The sequence below is a fragment of the Geotrypetes seraphini genome, chromosome 8 (genome assembly GCF_902459505.1).
Source record: "Geotrypetes seraphini chromosome 8, aGeoSer1.1, whole genome shotgun sequence".
Classification (NCBI taxonomy): domain Eukaryota; kingdom Metazoa; phylum Chordata; class Amphibia; order Gymnophiona; family Dermophiidae; genus Geotrypetes; species Geotrypetes seraphini.
The window spans coordinates 27,818,148-27,839,329 of record NC_047091.1 but is presented as its reverse complement, the minus strand read 5'-3'; the positions used below and the strand labels follow the sequence as shown (position 1 = coordinate 27,839,329).

The 21,182-nt window shown below is 48.4% G+C and overlaps 1 protein-coding gene across 3 annotated transcripts in view; it reads right to left on the bottom strand.

Annotated features, from left to right (window-relative positions):
- Window positions 1–21,182, bottom strand: part of MAN2B1 (mannosidase alpha class 2B member 1) — a 53,789-nt gene that overhangs the window by 12,626 nt on the left and 19,981 nt on the right. For all 3 annotated transcript variants that reach the window (XM_033955601.1, XM_033955604.1, XM_033955602.1), the window contains exons 10-14: window positions 19,490–19,568; window positions 19,259–19,368; window positions 18,945–19,052; window positions 18,716–18,832; window positions 18,361–18,564 (exon numbers count right to left, since the gene is read on the bottom strand). In XM_033955601.1, the coding sequence (XP_033811492.1) occupies window positions 18,361–18,564; window positions 18,716–18,832; window positions 18,945–19,052; window positions 19,259–19,368; window positions 19,490–19,568 (618 nt within the window). The remainder of the gene's footprint in view (window positions 1–18,360; window positions 18,565–18,715; window positions 18,833–18,944; window positions 19,053–19,258; window positions 19,369–19,489; window positions 19,569–21,182) is intronic.

The window sequence follows — 21,182 nt, the reverse complement described above, 5'->3', positions numbered from 1 at the left end:
CTATAAGGCATCTTGAGAGAGACTTGGGTGTGCTGGTGGATGCATCACTGAAGCCATCTGCACAGTGCGCAGCGGCCTCAAAAAAAAGCCAACAGGATGCTGGGCATCATAAAGAGGGGCATAACTACCAAGACGCGAGAAGTCATCATGCCACTGTATCGAGCGATGGTGCGTCCGCATCTGGAATACTGCATTCAATATTGGTCGCCGTATCTCAAGAGAGACATGGAGGTACTTGAGAGAGTCCAAAGGAGAGCAACAAAACTGGTAAGAGGGCTGGAACACTACCCATATGCTGAGAGGTTGGATAGGCTGGGGCTCTTCTCTCTGGAAAAAAGGAGGCTCAGGGGTGATATGATAGAGACCTTCAAAATCATGAGGGGCATAGAGAGGGTGGATAGGGACAGATTCTTCAGGCTGAAGGGGACAACAGGTACGAGGGGGCATTCGGAGAAACTGAAGGGAGATAGGTTCAAAACGAATGCAAGGAAGTTTTTTTTCACCCAGAGGGTCGTGGACATTTGGAATGCGCTACCGGAGGAAGTGATCAGGCAGAGTACGGTACAGGGATTCAAACAGAGACTGGATGGATTCCTGAGGGATAAAGGGATCGTGGGATACTGAGAAAGCTAACCAGAAAATAAATGTAGAAACCCAACCAGGTCGTGCAGGTGCAAGACCGGAGGGCTAGGACTTTGATAGGAAGATAGGACTCAATTAGGAAACCAAGGAGGCATGGGGGCCCCTTCTGGTGATTTAGACAGGTCGTGAACTGTTTGGGCCGCCACGGGAGCGGACTGCTGGGCAGGATGGACCTATGGTCTGACCCGGCGGAGGCACTGCTTATGTTCTTATTCCATTCACAACATGCACACAATTAATTTTTGGGTCACGAGCATCGCATTTGTAATAGAAACATCTTGAAATCAACTTTGCCAAAGGAAAACAAATATATTAAAGTGCTGCTATGTCATTTCAAGTACCTACAACTTTCCTGTATCAATCTGCTAGTCTAGGGAGATAGTGGCATGACGTTTAAAGTGACAGCGTCAGTACCCTGACGTCAGGGGTTTCAAGCCACGCTGCTCCTTCTGATCAAACTATTTTATTGCCCCTGCTGCTTGATTGTAAGCTCACCAGGACATGCTGTAATGTGGGGCAGTGCTGATAGGCTACAGCCTCAGCACCCTGGGGTTGTGAGTTCAATCCCACACTCCTCCTTGTGATGCTGGCCATGTCACCTCAACCCCCCCCCCCCCCCCCCCCACTGTCCCAGGTACAGTAGAGAGATAGCGATGCCTCCAGCACAGAAAGGGGAAAATGCTGGAGTACGTGAATACATTCATGTAAAACATGTGGCAGAAGGGGGTGGAGGCAGGCAGCAAAGCGGATAGGGGCTCTTGGAGGGCAGCTTACTCCATTTTTATGTGCTTATAGAGGTCAATACTTAAGTAAACATGTTATGCCACAGTGCTAGATGGCACTCATCATATCCCTCCCTCTCTGTTCTTTCTCTCTCTCTATTATCCAGGTTGAGGATCTCAAGAAAAGGGGTCGGCTGCTGAGGCGCCAGGAGCGGGCCTTCCTTGAGGGGGTGAGGGAGGAATTGCGCGCTGAAGCCGGTGAGTAATGACTCCAGCGTGTGTTTCTTTGTGATCAGCCTACCAGAATAAATAGATGAAAATGCTTGAGTAGCTGTAAACCATTCGTAATCATAAAATCTGCAGTAAACCTGCTATTGTGATATCATGTCACAATGGCTTTATGGTGTTCTACTTGCCTCACTTACTTACGCTACATTTTGATGTTTACAGTGGAGTAGGTGCTTTGCATCCTGTTATTAGCATTTGAAGAAAATAACATAGTAAAGAATGTCATGTTCAAAAGTGTTGTGGACATAACTGACTGTATCCTATTTCCCTCTTGTCAAGCAGCAGCGCAGGCACCCCCTCAGGAGGTGGCACCCATGACCCCACCCTGGGCCCCGGAAGTGAGGGAGGGGGCTCCGTCATTGTCATCAGCGGAGGAGGGGGAAGAAGAGGAGGGGGAAGAAGAGGAAGATTCCCCATGGCAGCTCGCTGAGCCACCCACACCGTCTGCCCCACCACTGCCCCCTGGACCGCCTGCCCCACCACTGCCCCCTGGACCCGCACCGCCTGCCCCACCACTACCTCCAGGACCCCCACCACCATCCCCTGTTGGACCTTCCCCTTCCCCCACCCATAGCCCTTCCCCTCACTCTCTTGCCCTTCCTGTTCCCATCCCACCCCCTTTCCTTGCTGTTCCCCCCCAGGAACAGCCCGACCAGCCTCAGCGGTCAGGGAGATAGAGCCCTACTCTGCCCTCTTGGAAGAGGTGCAGGTATTGAGAGGGTGTGTGGAGAGGATGGAACATGCCCTCTTGCGGCTGGTAGCCGAAAGAGGGCATGGTGCCAGCAGCCATACACCCTCTCAATGACTGCACCTCTTCCGCCCCCCTCGCCTGAGGTAGCTCAAGCTGTTCTTGGGGGGCACCCACCCTCTTTCCCTGCGTTATATGTTGTTATATATGTAAATAGTTTTTTTAAAAAGTTTACATTTTTAAAAGTTTTAATAATTTAATAAAAATATTGGTTTATATTTACTTTAAACTTTCCTGTGTGGTTTTAGCCTTGTAGCATCATCAGCTTAGTGGACAGAGTCCAAGGTAGATAGGGGTTCAGGAGGGACTGCTGAATGGGCCCTTTTCAATATAGAAACATAGAAACATAGAAATAGACGGCAGATAAGGGCCCACGGCCCATCTAGTCTGCCCACCTTAATGTCCCTCCCCTACCTTTGCCCTGTGAATAGATCCCATGTGCCGATCCCATTTGGCCTTAAAATCAGGCACGCTGCTGGCCTCAATCACCTGTAGTGGAAGACTATTCCAGCGATCAACCACTCTTTCAGTGAAAAAGAATTTCCTGGTGTCACCTCATAGTTTCCCGCCCCTGATTTTCAACGGATGCCCTCTTGTTGTCGTGGGACCCTTGAAAAAGAAGATATCTTCCTCTGCCTCGATGCGGCCCTTAAGATACTTGAACGTCTCGATCATGTCCCCCCTCTCTCTGCGCTCGAGCGAGTATAGCTGTAATTTGTCAAGCCGTTTTTCGTATGGTAGATCTTTGAGTCCCGAGACCATCCGGGTGGCCATTCTTTGCACCGACTCCAGTCTCAGCACATCCTTGCGATAATGCGGCCTCCAGAATTGCACACAGTATTCCAGGTGGGGCCTCACCATGGATCTATACAATGGCATAATGACTTCCGCCTTACGACTGACGAAACCCCTTCGTATGCAGCCCATGATTTGTCTTGCCTTGGACGAAGCCTGCTCCACTTGATTGGCAGACTTCATGTCCTCACTGACGATTACCCCCAAGTCTCGTTCTGCTACCGTTTTTGCTAGGATCTCGCCATTAAGGGTATAAGACTTGCATGGATTCTGGCTGCCCAGGTGCATAACTTTGCATTTTTTGGCATTGAAGTTGAGTTGCCATGTCCTAGACCATCGCTCCAGTAGGAGTAGGTCGTGCATCATGTTGTCTGGCACTGAATCTACGTCTGTTGTGCATTTGCCCACTACATTACTCAGTTTGGCGTCATCGGCGAATAATGTTATTTTACCTCGAAGCCCTTCTGCCAAGTCTCTTATAAAGATGTTGAATAGGATTGGGCCCAAGACTGAGCCCTGTGGTACTCCACTAATCACCTCCGTCATTTCGGAGGGGGTGCCGTTCACCACCACCCTTTGGAGCCTACCTCCAAACCAGCTCCCAACCCATTTCGTCAATGTGTTACCTAATCCTATAGAACTCATCTTGCTCAGTAACCTGCGGTGTGGTACGCTATCGAATGCTTTGCTAAAGTCCAGGTACACGATGTCCAGGGACTCCCCAATATCCAGCTTCCCCGTTACCCAGTCAAAGAAACTGATCAGGTTGGATTGGCAGGATCTCTCCTTAGTAAATCCATGTTGTCGGGGATCCCGTAGATTCTCCTCATCCAGGATCTTATCTAATTGGTGTTTGATTAGAGTTTCCATTAGTTTGCTCACTATCGATGTTAGACTCACTGGTCTGTAGTTTGCTGTCTCCATCTTTGAGCCTTTCTTGTGGAGTGGAATGACGTTAGCCGTCCTCCAGTCCAACGAGACGCTGCCTGTACTAAGGGAGAGGTTGAAGAGCGCGGACAGTGGCTCCGCCCAAGACATCACTCAGCTCCCTAAGCACCCTGGGGTGCAGGTTGTCCGGCCCCATTGCTTTGTTAACCTTGAGCTTTGACAGCTCACCGTAGACACTGCTGGGCGTAAACTCAAAGTTACTAAACGGGTCAACTGAGCCAACCCTTGTCTGTAGCTGAGGGTTGAGCCCTGGCGCTTCTCGGGTGAAGACTGAGCAGAAGTATTCATTTAATAGCTGGGCTTTTTCCGAATCCTTTTCCACATAGTCTCCGTCTGGTTTCCTAAGACGTACAATCCCGCCTGAGTTTTTTCTTCTATCACTGATATACCTGAAGAAGGATTTATCTCCCTTCTGGATGTTCTTTGCTAGAGACTCCTCCATGAGGAATTTAGCCTCCCTGACTGCTGTTTTGACGGCTTTTGATTTGGCCAGGTAGTCTGCTCTAGAGTCCTGCTTCCCTGATTGTTTGTAAGAGATGAATGCTTTTTTCTTCTCCTTGATCAGGTCTGAGATCTCCGCAGTAAACCACTGTGGCTTATTGTTCCTTCGCCGTTTACTTACTGATTTTACATAGCGGTTTGTTGCTTCTTGTATGGTTGCTTTCAAAGTTGACCACATGTCTTCCACGTTATCGGTTTCTTCTTGGCTTTGTAGCGCCTGGTGAACGAAGTCTCCCATTTCTTTGAAATTTGTGTCCTTGAATTTGAGGACATTGGTTAGTGTAGTAGATTTAGTGAAACCTTTCCTGATATTGAACCATACCATGTTGTGGTCACTGGAGGCCAATGTGTCGCCCACCGAGACCTCTGTGACACTTTCTCCATTGGTAAGTATCAGGTCCAGTATTGCCTGATCCCTTGTCGGTTCCAACACCAGTTGCCTGAGGCTTGCTCCTTTCATAGAGTTTAATAGCCTCCTGCTGCTGCCGGAAGCAGAGGTAAGTGTAACCCAATCCACATCAGGCATGTTGAAGTCATCTAGCAATACTGTGTCCCCACGCAAGGTGATATTTTCTATATCTTCGATTATTTCCATATCCAGGTCATCCTGTTGTCTTGGGGGTCTGTAAATTACGCCAAGATACAAGCATTTGTCCTTCCCTCTGGCCAAATTAACCCAAAGGGATTCCCCAGTATACTGGACATCTGAGATTCTCGTGACCTTAATGTCATCTTTAGTATATAATGCTACACCCCCTCCCTTCCTACCCTCTCTGTCCCGGCAAAGCAAGTTGTAACCCGGTATGACCATGTCCCACCCGTGGGAGTCTGTGAGCCAGGTTTCGGATATCGCCACCACATCCAGGTCGGCATTCCTTATTTCTTTTTCCAATTCCAGGATCTTGTTTCCTAAACTGTGTGCGTTGACCTACATAGCCCTCCATGTTATATTTTTGTTATGTCTCAGTGGGGATATTCCTGTTTGAGCTATTTGAACACCTTTAGCATTGTTTGTGTTATTTGTGCTTTCCTGAGGCTCAGAATCACAATGTGTACTCCCCATATACCCAGAACTACAGTGTGTACTCCCCCTAGACCCGGAATTACAATGTGACCCATAAATATGATGTGACCCTACTCCCGACTCAAAAGTGTGTGCACTCACCCCTGACCCAGAATTTCGGTGTCTACTTTCCTCAGCCTCATAAATGTATTGGCATTTTAGTTCGCCTGGTATGTTGTTTGTGCCTGTACCCTCCCCCGACTTACCTAGTTTAAAGCCCTGTGGAGTAGGCGGGCTAGGCGGTGTCATATAACAACAAGGTGACATATAGAAAGTTTGACAATCTTTATTGGGGTCTGTCATTCATTCTATTACCTGCTAGCCACTCTTATGTCAAATCATTGCAGAATCTAGGAAAGAAGCAAGTGAATGCAAGGGTATATGCAACTGTAGGTAGATGATGACATCTCAGCTATGATGTGCAAAGTAAGCCAGTCCCTGTTCCAAAGTAAATGGCTACATAAGGAAGAGAATATAAGTCACTGTGGTAGATTTGTTGTTGAGGAATAGGGTTACTGCTAGTAAGAGGTGGCTCCACACCAGGAGAATCCAAATGAGACATGTGGGTTTTTCTTCCTTTCACTGAAGGTGATGGAAGTAAAGGCCAGATACCTCAATCTATCCTCCTGGTTCTTGAGCTGCACTATTTTGGTTAAGCAGGTGTGGAAACCACAAAGATGCTCACAGCTGCACTGCTCTCAGTAATACAAAACTCCATCTGACAATACTGCAGGAAAAACTACAGTTGCCTGAAAACAGAAAAGAGAAGAAGCTGGTTTACACAAGGTTCACAAACAGGGGGTTCAACCCCCAAGGTCCATATCTGTCCTCCCTTCCCTGAAGCAATGTGTTAACCTCATTTATGTTGAGCTGCTTAGATGTCACCGTGGTATAGTTGTTAAAGCAATAACCTTAACTCGCTGATGGTGTGGGTTAATATCACCTGTAATCCTCCATTGCTACTGTTTAGAACTCATGTGAGGGAATAGACTAACTGAAAACAAAAAGTTTGTGTGCATATAACAGCAGGAATGCGTGCCATGGTGTTCTATGAGGCCAACATTATCAATTTACTATTGTTCCTGAAAGTCATCAAGGATACCTGTGTGAAGAGAACAATAGAAGTGTGAAACATGTTAGCTTTGTGAACATTTATTTCACTCATCAGAAGAGTGACTCAAGTGAAGAATAGTAGAGTAAGCAAATAAAGGTTACCATATATCATTCTCACCTACAACTGTTTGGCTAGGTGCAAGCTGGTGTGCTGAGCTGCTCATCTGGTCTCTCTCTGGCAAACACATAGGTGATGAGCATAGTTAACCTGAAATGAAGAATAGAGAGAAACTGTTAACAAAGACCTATGTCTCCAAAATTAAACACTGAAGTTGTGGCAGAACACACACCTAGAAGTAACAGAGGTGCTAACATACCTTTAGACTCCTTATTAAAAATGGCAGCCATTAGGTACTCATTAGGAGTTTTCCACCTGAACCATGTACACTGATTGGATGTCCACTGAATGGCAGTGTTTCCCCCCCCCCACCAACACACCCGACCTATTTTTATCAATGAGTTAATACACAGAACCATTCCTCACCTGATTTTAACTTGCCTTTAATTTGATTCTACAAAGAATTAACTTTAGCTCTATGAGTAAACCCTCTCAGATGTGTGAACACATCCATTTTACTTACATATCCATTTTTCTACCAGCAAAATTTCTACCAGCATGGTCTTTATCAGTCTTCTCAGTTATTTTTGTCAGCCCTGTGGAATGGAGAGTAGGAGATATCAGAAATACAATAACTATTATAAACAATAGCACACAATGAAAGCCCATAAAGAGAAGTTAGTTATTGCTGGTTGGTTTCTTTAGTTCTATCATAAGGACACCTAAGTAGCTTACAAAATATCATTCTCACCTGGACTTACTATCTGAGCTTCTTCTAGAAAAGATAAAACAACATATTAGAATGACATGTAGCTTGTTAATGGCTCTGTGGAATAGAGAGAAATGGGAGGCAGAGAGAGGAAAAAAAATGTAAAAGATTAAGACAGAGTAAAGTCTCAAACATCTGCATAAGCAATAGGACAGAATAGAAAGGAAACACTGCTCACCTGGACCTTCTTATACCCATGCATCTGACGTCAGTATGGCGTGAAAACGGTCTCTATGCCTATTGGGCGCCGTACAGGTGCGGTTGCTTGTCCCGCTTCCTAACCACGCCCATCACACCTCATTGGGTGTCCTATGGGGGTGTGTTTGAACGTGTTCTACAAGTAGCCTGAAAAGATGACTGCACCTTGCAACATGACTCCAAAACGGAAATCGAATTTCTTGCATGAAGAGTTGCAGATATGGAGGTGGGGCAGACCATGACATTATGAAAGCAGAGAGAGTGGTGGGTGTGGGCATCTGTGTGTAACCTGGCCTGGCCCCTTCTTTTCCCTAACAATTGATTCCCCTCCACACTTAACACAAAACCTAAGTCCTCAACAATCCCTCACATCAACACCCAGAAAAATCCATAAACTAAAGAAATACAGATAATGGGGGTGGGGAGGAGTGTCAAAGGCAGAAGGGAGTATAAAGGAGAACAGGCAAGTCATAGTACAAAGTTTCATCATTGAGGAAACGGAACACCACAAACACCAACTCACATAGGAAAAATGGCTGTGTTAAAGCTTTCTATATACTAAGCACGCCTAATTAGCGGCTGACGTCATAGGAACCATTAGGATTCAAATCTAATTGGAAGTGCTTTGGATGTCGTTTTGCCATATACAGCTGTAGTGACGTTCTAAGCTTTGATACGAAGCTCTATGTTCTAAACAAAGTTACCTCTATAGCTCTATGCCTTAAGGCATTGCTTTTCATCTTCCATACTTCAGAGGGTTCAAGTCTTGAGTAAGGTTAGCAAATAGTTTATATTCATTTCTCAGCCAGGACACCTGGTAATTCTTTAGCCTTGCCTTTACATATCAATATTTTGCTTCAGCTTTTATTATGTGCAGCCATTGTCTAATATTTAATGCAACCTGTTCTCTCTCATGCTGAACACCCTCCCCCCACCAAAAACATCCCCCCTAACTGGATCATTCTTCAACACCTGTCCAAGCCCTCTGAAGTTTGATTTAACTCATAGCTGTTAGCCAATGCCTATATTGCATCAAAAGAAACACATTCCTACTAGAATGGCTTGTAGTTAGGAGCAAATGAAAGTATCTCATGCACCTGTGGCTGCAGAATGCTGAGGAGAAACAGCAAATTCCACCACTTCTGAGAACTGTTAGGATGCAAGGAAACAAAAGTGAAGGTGAGGATGGGATTTGAACCAGGGTGCTTGAGAAGATGGACAAGGCGTAATAGAGCACATTAACCAGGCGATCCACAAATGTCATCTTGCTGTCAGAGGAAAGGTTTCCTCTCATCACTGCTTAGGATGTCCGAGCCATGGTAAGTTGAAAATAGGTTTGCCTGGAAAGGGAAATGTGCACCTTACAAATGGCAAAGTCCACCATGTAGACCCTGTTATAAGAGCTAATAGGAAAAAACTAGGACCTTATTAAAATGAGCAAAGGTGGGAGTCGAACCGGGGAGTTTCAGAGGTCAGAGGTCGGAACAGAAGCATTACCGTGTTGAGCTAGAAATGCTTTCTTGTGCTTATAGCAGTTTTGATTTGCTTATACTGCTTCTTATAGGCAGTTAATTCTGCTAGGAGACAAAACACTGCAGTTGTATATTATTGTTTCTTCACGATTTCAGAAATGTATACTTTACCATGATAAAAACTAACAAAGTATGCCATGTTTAAAAGGAGAAATATAAGATGAGTTGAACTCAAATTCTTAGCATGGAAGGGGGAAAAGTTTATTTTTCTGCTACACAGCAAAGTTGTACAGTAATGTTATATTCAACTCCTATAAGAAGTGGAAAGCATCATCAAGATGCACCTGGAAGGTAGATATGCCACAAGTAAAATACAGACTGGGGGGGGATCGGAGTGAGTTTCTTGCACTGTTTGGCCATCTAAGACGGTTGGGGGGCTCCTCCGATCTCCAGGAAATGCAGTTCAAGATATTGCATAGGGCGTATATCTCTAGGCAACGCGGGGCTCTTATGGGCCTTTGGGAGGGGGCGGAATGTACCAGGTGTAGCCGTTCGGCTGGGACTTTGGTTCATCATTTTTTGGAATGCCCCTCCACTGATTTGTGGTTGAAGGCTCTTCCTTTTTTGGAGCAAATTGTGCACCGCCCTATTCCGCGTGACTATGGCATGCTCTTATTGGGAGATCAGAGAGTGTTGGAGGAGGCTGGTTTTTCGTTCCCTCAGCGGAAATTCCTCTATCTAGCCATCCTCTTGGTGAAAAAACTCCTCTTGCAGTATTGGGTGTCTGACCAGGTGGCTTCCTTTACTCATTGGCTACACCGGCTTGCTCAGGTAGCCCACTTTGAACTTCATCGTTCTCCCAAGGGGGGGGGGATTGATCTTCGCTGCTATGTGGGGTTCTGGAGGGCGGCTTTGCTGCTCTGTCCTGGGGAATCAATGGCACAGCTGGATACCCCTTCTTGAGGCCTCAGTTCCTTTTGTCTCTCCTCTCTCTTTTCTCCCTTGTTTTTCTCTCTCTTTTCTCTCCTCTCTCTTTTTTTTTCTCTTTCTTCTTGTTTAAGGGCTTTGGTGCAGCTAGCCTTGAATGGTGTGGGCTGTTGTGAGTGGGTTGGGGGTGTCTGTGGAGTGATTGTTGTGGATCGTATGGTATGTTTGGTGTTAGTGCATTTGTGGTATGCTTGGGGGGGTTGCTTTTGTTTTCTCTCTTAATAAAAAGAAATTGCAGATGGCGACTGGAGGGTGCAGAGCCTGTCCGGCGAAATTTTTTCTTTTTTGTGATTGCCTGCTTGTTTTGTACAGTTTGAGTTATATTTCCTCTTTTTGGACCTTGTGTCCTTGTATCGTTGGATTTCTGTACTTTCTGTGTTGCCTCTGTTAATAAACATTATTTCAAAAAAAAAAAAAAAAAAAAAAATACAGGCTGGGATTTGAACCCTCAAAGCCCGGAAGATTGGTAGAGTGCCTTTACTCACTGAGCTACAGCACCTTTTGCTCCAATGTCTCTGGCTCCCTTGTCATATCATATCTTAGTGAAGTGCTAAGGGAAAAGGAGTTTAGCTATAATTTCATAGTAGGCTGAGACAAAAGAGTGGTAGCTCAATGGTTAAAAGCGCTGCTTTCACTGAGCCCCAAACCCATATTCCCAAGTGTGGTTGAATACATGTGAGATGGAGCTCCATTTTTCTCACACGCTAATCTTCATTCTAAGCACTGTACTAATGGATATATGACTGTAAGTAATCTGTTCCGTTTAGGCGTCATACCCGGAAAAGGAGAAATTAGGTTCTTACCTGCTAATTTACTTTCTTTTAGCTTCTCCAGACCAGTAGAGGTTAACTTTACGATTGGGTATATATCTAATCATGACCAGCAGGTGGAGACTGAAAACAAAACTTTGGGACAGTATATCCTAGCCCCTCCTCTCTATTTCCCTCAGTCTGCCGAATAGCCAAGCAGAACCAAGAACTGGAAAACAACAGAGAGAAAAAACAATACTCCGAAAGGAGTAACAAATAACATACCCAAAAATGCTGTTGGAAAATGCAGAGGAGAAATTCCCGAAGGAAGAAGGTCCCCACAGCTCGCCAGCTAAGCCAGCCGAGCCACAGCCGCTGTTCTTCAATACTCCCCGGCCCTAGAAAAATACTAGAACCCGCAGCAAAAACCAAAAACTGCCCGCGCAACAGCCCCAACAACAACAACAACAGACAGGGTGGGGACCTCTACTGGTCTGGAGAAGCTAAAAGAAAGTAAATTAGCAGGTAAGAACCTAATTTCTCCTTCTTTAGCACTCTCCAGACCAGTAGAGGTTAACTTTACGATTGGGACGTACCAAAGCAGTCCCCTCACGGGCGGGACCCCCGAAGGGCCGATACCAGTACACGTTCACCGAACACCGCGTCCCGACGCGCCTGAACATCTACCCGATAATGCCGAACAAAAGAATGCAAGGAGGACCAAACCGCAGCCTTACAAATATCCACCGGAGGCACAAGCGACGACTCAGCCCAAGAAGCCGCCTGACCCCTAGTGGAATGAGCCTTGAGAAACTCCGGAACCGGCTTCTGACTCAGAAGATAAGCGGAAGCAATCATCTCCTTGATCCAGCGCGCAATAGTAGCCTTAGAAGCGCCAGCCCCCCGCCGAGGACCCGCCAGAAGCACAAAGAGATGATCGGAGCTCCGAAACTCCCGGGTCCGCTGCACATAAGCATGGAGGACCCGACCGACATCCAACTTGCGCAGCTGTCGTTGCTCAGAAGAACCCTCCCGACTACCCAAGACCGGGAGGACCACCGATTGATTGACATGAAAAGGAGAAACTACCTTCGGCAGAAAGGAAGGAACAGGCCGCAAAACAACCCGCTCCTTCGAAAACTCCAGGAAGGGAGCCCTACAAGAAAAAGCCTGTAGCTCCGACACCCGTCTAGCGGAAGTAATGGCCACCAAAAAGACCGACTTCAGCGTAAGGTCCTTCAACGAACAGCCATCCAACGGCTCGAAAGGAGGGCGCACTAGAACAGAGAGAACCAGATTGAGATCCCAAGAGGGAACCGAGGGCCTTATGGGAGGCCTGAGCAACTTGGCCGCCCTAAGAAAGCGAATCACATCAGGAATGGCTGACAAACGCTGACCTGTCACCAGCCCCCGAAAAGCCGACAGGGCCGCCAGATGAACCCGAAGAGAAGACCAGGCCAGGCCCCTATCCAGGCCATCCTGCAAAAACTCTAGAATGTTAGGCAGAGAAGCGCGAAAGGAGACCACTCCCCGCGCTCGGCACCATTCCTCAAAAAGACGCCAAACCCGTACATAAGCCCGAGAGGTAGAAAGCCTCCGGGACCCCAAAAGTGTAGAGATCACCTTGTCGGAATATCCCTTCTTACTCAGGCGGCCCCTTTCAAGAGCCAAGCCGTAAGACAAAAGGGAGACGGGTCGAACATGGGAATGGGACCCTGCGTCAGAAGATCGCACCCGAGAGGCAGAGGAAGAGGATCCGCCACCAGATGCCTCACCAGATCCGCATACCACGGACGACGAGGCCAATCCGGAGCCACCAAAACCACCAGCCCCGGATGGCGAACAACGCGAAGCAGTACTCTGCCCACTAATGGCCAAGGAGGGAACACATACAACAGCCCCTCCGTTGGCCACGGTTGGACCAGAGCATCCAGACCCTCGGCCAGACCGTCCCTGCGACGACTGAAGAAGCGGGGTACTTTGACGTTGCCACTTGTAGCCATCAGATCCATCAGGGGCTGCCCCCAAGCACGCACTAGCAACTGAAACGCCTCGGCGCCGAGACACCACTCTCCCGGATCCAAGAAGTGACGACTGAGGAAGTCCGCCTGAACGTTTTCTACCCCGGCAATGTGAGAGGCCGAAAGGTCCAGAAGATGCGACTCCGCCCAAACCATGAGCCGAGCCGCCTCCTGCGCCACCAGAGTGCTCTTGGTGCCCCCCTGACGATTGACATAAGCCACCGCCGTGGCATTGTCCGACAGGACTCTGACCGACTTGCCCAACAAAAGGGAGTGGAAAGCCAACAGCGCCAGCCGGACCGCCCTGGTCTCCAACACGTTGATCGACCAGGAGGCCTCCTCCGTGGACCAGGTTCCCTGAGCTGAGTGACCCAGGCACTGGGCCCCCCAACCCAGGAGACTCGCATCCGTAAGGAGCACCGTCCACTGCGGAAGATCCAGACCCACCCCCTGAACTAGGTGAGGGGTCCGGAGCCACCAACGCAGACTGCAGCGCGCCAAACCTCGCAGGGGAACCGGAACATCCATCCCGTGCCTCTGGGGAGACCACCTCCGGAGCAGAGCATACTGGAGAGGACGCATGTGGGCCCGCGCCCACCTCACCACGTCCAGGGACGCCGCCATCGACCCCAGGACCTGGAGGAAATCTCGCGCCCGAGGACACCGGGACGCCAAAAGCAGGCGAATCTGAGACTGCAATTTGCTCACCCGGGCCTCTGGGAGGAAGACCTTCCCCAAGGAGGTGTCGAACAGCACCCCGAGGTACTCCAGACGCTGAGCCGGAACCAACCGACTCTTGGAAAGGTTGACCACCCAGCCCAGCGACCGGAGAAACTCCACCACCCGAGCCGTAACCCGGGAGCTTTCCTGCAACGACTTGGCCCGAATTAACCAGTCGTCCAGGTAGGGGTGTACCAGGATGCCCTCCGACCGCAAGGCTGCCGCGACGACCACCATCACCTTGGTGAACGTCCGGGGAGCCGTGGCCAGCCCAAAGGGAAGCGCACAGAACTGATAGTGCCGACCCAAGATCGCAAAGCGCAGGAAACGCTGATGAGAGGCCCGAATAGGAACATGCAAGTAGGCCTCCGTCAGATCGAGAGAAGTGAGAAACTCCCCCGGCTGAACCGCCAGAATGACCGACCGCAGCGTTTCCATACGGAAAGAGGGAACCTTGAGAGCCCTGTTGACCCCTTTCAAATCGAGGATGGGCCGAAAAGTCCCCTCCTTCTTGGGCACCACAAAGTAAATGGAGTACCTGCCCGTGCCCCACTCCGGGGGGGGCACCGGAACTACTGCCCTGAGATCTAGCAAGCGCTGAAGGGTCTGGCGAAACGCCAGCGTCTTCCCAGGAGTCTGACATGGAGAAGCGAGGAAAAAAACCGGCAGAGAGCGGGCGAACTCCAGGGCATAACCGTCCCGCACCACCTCCAGGACCCACTGATCGGACGTGATCTCGGCCCATTTGGGAAAAAAGTCGCGCAGCCGGGCCCCCACCGGAACCAAGGGGGGCGCCGGCAAGGCGTCATTGTGCAGGACGGGAAGCGGGGGAACCGGCGGAGGGATTCCCTGCCCCCCGACGGGCCCCCCGAAAGGGCTGCATGCGCTGGAAGAACCGACCCCGGGAAAACCCCGGAGACTGGAAAGAAGCAGCCCCACGCCCAGGGCGATACTTGCGAAATTCCCGCAAACGCCCCCGGGCCGCACCACCCCGAGACGCCGGGCGGGCACGGTCCTCCGGCAAACGGGGAACTTTCGAGTCCGACAGAGTCTGAATCAACTTATCCAAGTCTTCTCCAAATAAAAACGACCCCCGAAAGGGAAATTTAGTAAGCTTAGCTTTGGACGCAGCATCCGCCGCCCAAGCGCGCAGCCACAACACACGCCTTGCGGCCACGCCAAAAGCCATGGACTTAGCCGAGATCCGCACCAAGTCATACAGAGCATCCGAGAGGAATGAGGCAGCCATCTCAATCTTCGCTACCTCCTGATCCACCAGAGACCAGTCGTCAGACTCTCGATCCAAGACCCGCTCCGCCCACCGAAACACGGCGCGAGCGACCAGTCCCCCACAAATAGCCGCCTGGACCCCAAAGGCAGAGACTTGAAAATTTTGCTTAAGGATGGTCTCCAATTTGCGCTCCTCAGAGTCCCGCAAGGCAGAACCGCCTTCAACAGGCACGGTATGCCGCTTGGAAATAGCCGAGACCACCGCATCCACGACTGGCGAAGCTAACGTAGCCCGATCCCCTTCAGGAATGGGATACAGGCGAGCCATGCTGCGCGCCAGCCGAAACAGCGTCTCCGGCGTTTTCCACTGCTCAAGAATAATATCCCGAATATCCTGATGCATAGGAAAAGAGCGGGAAACGGACCGGATCCCTCGTAACAGAGGGTCCCCCACACGCGGAGTCTCCGGCGGCGCGTCCTCAAAACGCAAAGCCGAAGAAACCTGTTGAATAAGGTCAGGCAGCTCATCTCTCTGAAAAAGGCGCACCACGGACGCCTCGTCACTGGAGAACGGGAAACCCGACAACCCGCCGCCAGCTTCCGTCCCCTCCAGAGGGTCCTGGAATTCCTCAGAAGGGTCCAGGTCCTCCTCCAGACCGACACGTTCCTCCGACCACAAATCCTCGTCCCACGACACCCGCGGACGCTTGGACAAGAGAGGCGGCGGAGGGGACGTCACGTCAGACGAGAGAGGCAAAGCCGCAGGGAGCGCGGAGGAAACCCCACCCCCCGAGACCCCCTGGGCGCAACCGGGACCCCCAGCCGCCTGAAAATAGGCTTTGCATAAAGAAAAGAAAAAATCAGGGGAAAAACCCCCCGAGGGTCCCAAGGGACTCCCTGCCACAGCAGGGGACCCAGCAGAAACCTGCCCCTGCTTAGCCAAAACAGGGGGAAGGTCACCTGAGGTGGAAGACAAAATGGAGGGGCCAGACAGAGAAGATGGCGTCTTTCCCGCCAAAACGGCTCCCTCCACAGCCTGCAGCGGCTGAGAGACCTGAATAGTCTCAGCCGCTAAAACAGGCAAGCCGGCATCAGCTGTCAAAATATCAGCTGAGAGGGAATCCTCTAAAACCCGACCGTCGGCGGCTCGGGGAATCCCTCCGTGGGCGGACGGAGAAGACCGGGCTTCTCCACCGTTCCCTGCCGACTCGCGAGGCACCATCGGCGGGGAGCTCTGGGCGCCTGCAGCCGCTGCCGACGGAGCTCCTCCACCGCACCGGCCTGAACACCGCTTGCACAGGCCGGCCGCGAGTGCCTCGCGTCTGGAGCACAATGAGCACTTTTTCCCTTTAGAAGTGCTCATTGCTCCATACGCGACCTAGCTGTAAAAAAGTGCCGGTTAGTTGAAAAAATACAGTAAAATACAGTTTTCTTAAAGGGATACAACCCTCCAGACCAGCACTACCTCAGGATTTTTTTTTTTTTTTTTTTTTTACAGAACAGACTCCACAGGCTCTCGAAGCAATATGCCTTGCTTGATTTAGGGGGCAAGGCTTACTGCTGAGGCTCCTCTAAAAAAATATGGGGAGGTGGAGGAAGTGGGGGGAGGGACCCCGCTCGTGACCCGCCGGGTTTGACACCCCCGAGGTCGGACGAACCCCCAAACAGAGTCCGTCCAAGCTCCGTCCGGCTAAAAACAGGGACAATAAACCCCTAAACAAATTCCAACAGCCCTACCAAGGGAGATGGGTACAGATCACTCAACACCTGCTGGAGACTGAAAGAAGACTGAGGGAAATAGAGAGGAGGGGCTAGGATATACTGTCCCAAAGTTTTGTTTTCAGTCTCCACCTGCTGGTCATGATTAGATATATACCCAATCGTAAAGTTAACCTCTACTGGTCTGGAGAGTGCTAAAGAAGTGGTGTTTTTTTGCCCTTACCGATCAGCGTCATTTGTGCTGCAATTCTTTAATACATATTTGATATTTGTTTTCTACTTGAAAACCTTCCAAATCTTTAGGCATTCCTTTGCTTAAACTTATTTGAGTTCATCCTGATATGATAGCTAATGAGCATAGGCAGCTCAGTCAAGTATGATATGAAAGGGTGGTGAGATGGACCTAAGTAGAAGCAGCTGTAGCTCTATGTGTTAGGAGCCAGCCTGTGCTCCTAACATCCAGAGGTTGTGAGTTCTACACCCAGCACATCTTTTAATTGTGGCATACTACTTTGAAGGTGCAGATTGATGAGGTCACAATGAAGTCAGTTTTGTGCAACTGAAGACCTCCATTTTGCAATGAGGGAAGCTGAATGTTAAGGTGTGTATCTGTTTATTCTCTTTTTAAGTGCTGATAATGTGTGCTGTTTTTTCTTTGCTTTCAAAAGAGAGCCGATTGCAGTGCTGTTTGTTGAGAAAAAAAAGGGGGTTGTAAAAGCCATGTGTAAATTATATTATTGTTTGGGCAGAAATGTGGTTTGTTATCCATGCAATATAATGTGTTCCATTGATATGGTGTCATTATATTTATTAGGACAGAGAAAAGATGAAAATTACCTATTCAAACTCACTATTGGAATTATTGATGAAAAAACACAGGGGACGTCTGCCTCGCGTCTAACAAAGAGCCGCAATTACGAAAGTTGAAACGGCATTGAAATCCAAGTTAGACCAGGGTTTCTTACGCCTACATAATACACGATATTTAGACGCAGTTGTCCGCTCAGGTAGCGCCTATCTAGCATCTCCATTTGGCATGCCCATGGCACGCCCACGGAACGCCCAAGTCCAGAGCTGGAGACGGGACTATGCTTTCTATAGACGTCAGTCCGTCAACTACCTTTTAGGGACGTCTATGTGCCGTTTATTTCCCAATTAACATTAATTAAGACCCTTAACTCCGTAATTATTCACTTACTTCTGACGTCTAAAGCACGCCTAAAATAAACGCAGTAATAGAGAATTTACCCCTTACAGACCAACAGAGACACTAGGTAAAAAAAGGGCAGAACTACAATTCAATATTTTTAGAGTGCAGGAGAGAACCATAAATGGAAAAAACATTAGGGGGGGGGGGAAGAGGTGGTAACCTGGAAGAAGGTAATGTAAAATTTTTGAACAAAATTTAAAGCAGTAACTTCCCCATACTCAGATTTACGTGGTTCACCCTCGTTAAAAAATAAAAAAAATAAAAAAATCAGCAATGCACAAGTTCAAAAGGAGGAAGGCTCTCCATTGGCCCAGCATAGCCACAACACTGCATAGGCCTTTCAGCACTATAGTAGGAGGCCTGCCCTCTTACCTTGTTCTGCATGTATTGGTGTCACTTCTTCTTACCTTGTTTTCGATCTGCAGCGGCACTGCTTTTGCACGATGCAGCTCCTGCTCTGCCTTGGTCCTCTGCAGCGGATCCACAGAGGTTTTAGTTACAGAATAGACACAGAAGCCCAGCGGAGGGACTGATGCTTGGAAAAGGAGCTCGTTGTTAGCCAGGGTCTCGTCATAGCTCAGGGCTCTAGTGAAGTTAGATATGGGAACGACCTGAAGGGGAGAGAGAAAAGCCCAAAACATTTACACTGGAAAGGTAATCCTGTCCTCATGTACGCACGTCCCTGCTGCGGTTCGTTTTAGTTCCTGTGCTAGTTCAGGTGCAGCTGACAATGTGAAGACATATCCCAAGCACACTGCCTACCTCATTTGGTATGTTCTGCCCACTGGGGTCTGTGACATTGAACACCAGTCCACTGACAGGAACTCGCACGTACGTTTGCACGTTGCGCCCCAGGGAATTGTAAAGGATCACCCGGAACTGCACAAACAAAAGCAACCTATGTTACACAAGGATGGGGGAGAAAGAGAGGGGAGCCCCTGCTGAAGGTCTCCATGATGTCATATGCTTTGAGGGGCCCCCAGCTTCTTACCTCGCTGGAGGTTGCAGTCAGTTGGCACACACTGATGTTCAATAAGTTACAGAACACAAAATGTTCCTTCCTACCCATCAAGCTGGCCATAGCATTGGTGATCAATATCTGCAAAGAAAAAGCACCTGGTCACAGGTGGCAGCATTGAACCTTGCCAACCCCACCCAGGCACCTCTCGAGTTCCTGAAACACAACAGCAGCTCTTCCTGTTCAGAGCACATCTAAATTCCTTTTTGATAGGCAGTTACTTTCAGCCACATTCACTTTGAGCTCTGGAAATGAAGAAGAGAAATTAGAGACCCTGCTGCTATTACCTGGCATGAATCCCAGCCACCTGCCAGGCGCTTGGCATAGTCATTAGCCACATGCTGCTTCTCTGTGCCGGAAACTGCATCATGATGCTGAGCCACGGCCATTGCCCGTTCTGTAAGAAAAAAATCCCAAGAGAACACGAGATCACATGCATGTGGGTGCCAGGCTGCTGAGTACAAGAAACAGATGACCCCACCAGGGCCCAGCAGAGAGAGAAATAAATCGGTTCTTACTCAGCATGGAGCTGTCACCCTTCCCGTACGGTCCTTCCCTGGACACTGGGCCAGCCAAAACCTCCAACTGATTACACATCTGAGAGGAGAGAAAAGCAGAAAAGCACTCGGATTCTTCACTTCCTCGATTCATTAAAAACAAAAACCCTGGGCTTTCCCAACCTGCCATCAAGGCAAGGTACATTTAAATACATTAGGAATTTTTCTGTCCCCAGAAGGCTTTATAATTTAAGTCTGTACCCAAGACAATAGAGGGTTAAGTGATTTTCCCAAGGGGTGGCAGTGGGATTTGAACCCAGCTTTCTTGCTTTTTGGCCTTTCCTTCCACCCTACCCCGATCCCACAGCAGGTTGCTGTACCCCTTTCAGTACCAGCTCACTCATTTCTCAGACTTGGCTTCGCCCCTCCCCTCAGGCATGGGTTGTGGAATACTATCCTGTTTGGGGGGGCCAGGAGTGCCGCCTGCCCCAGCGCAATCACCTCTCACAAACCACCTCCTCCCGGTGCTGTAGTTGTAAATCTTCAGGCAGCCGCTGCGCAGTGTCAAGAAGCAGGCCTGCCTCCGGAAGTAGAATGAAGGGTTCTGGGGCAGACCTGCTCCTTGACACTGCGCAGTGGCTGCCCAAAGATTTAAGGTAGAATGCTGGGAGGGCGCCAATTGTTGGGAAGACCACAGCCCCTATGCCCTCAGGGATCAATGTTCAAAAGCCCTTAATGCAAAGCATACTCAGAAGAAATCATAGGCAAATGATATGCATGCTTAAGTAAGGGGAGGAATGTGCCAGTAAGTGTGGCTCTTGTGCACATGTCCAGACAAACCCTGAGTGCAAGTGCACATCAGCGCCATTTTGCAGTTTTAAATGTGAGCCTTTCCAAAGGTTTCTCTTTTATTTAATTAGTTTTTTATCAAAATTGGTGGATTTAAAATAGTATGGAAACAATGGATAATAGCAGGTATACGTACTTTAAAAGATGTAATAATAAATGGATCACTGCTTAGTTTTTCACAATTGCAACAAAAATTTGGATTAGAAAAAACACAATATTTTAAATGGATGCAATTGAAGCAGGCTATTCAGGAAGGGTTCCCTGAATGGAAGAATCTTAATAATCAATATAGTTTGCTAATCCTTTGTTTTCAAGCAGATTTTCTAGGACACCAAGCTGCAAAATGGTATAAGATTATATATGAATTTTCAAACAAAAAAAAGAGAACAGGACTTAGGGACATTTGGAGTATTGAGATAGGACAGACAATTTCTGCATCTCAATGGCAAAAATTTTGGTCCTGGAGAATACATACTACAAGGTCAGCATCTATGAGTCAAACATGGATGTTTTTATTACATAGAGTTTTATGGACCCCTACAAGATTACAGAAATTAGATAGTAGTAGATCTAATAGATGCTGGCATTGTAAGATAGAAGTGGGGACATTAGATCATTTATTATTCTTTTGTCCCTGTATTAATTCCTTTTGGAAATTAATTTGGCCCCAAATTAATAAATTATTAGAAAATCATGTTGGACTATCATATGATACAATATTATTTGGAACAACAATGAGAACACAGAGTCCGATATCAGCTAACAATAATAAACTTTTATTAATTCTAACAGGGGTCGCCATTCAGCAAATTACTCAGAATTGGAAAGATTACACTAAATTAAATTACACTTTCTGGTGGAATTC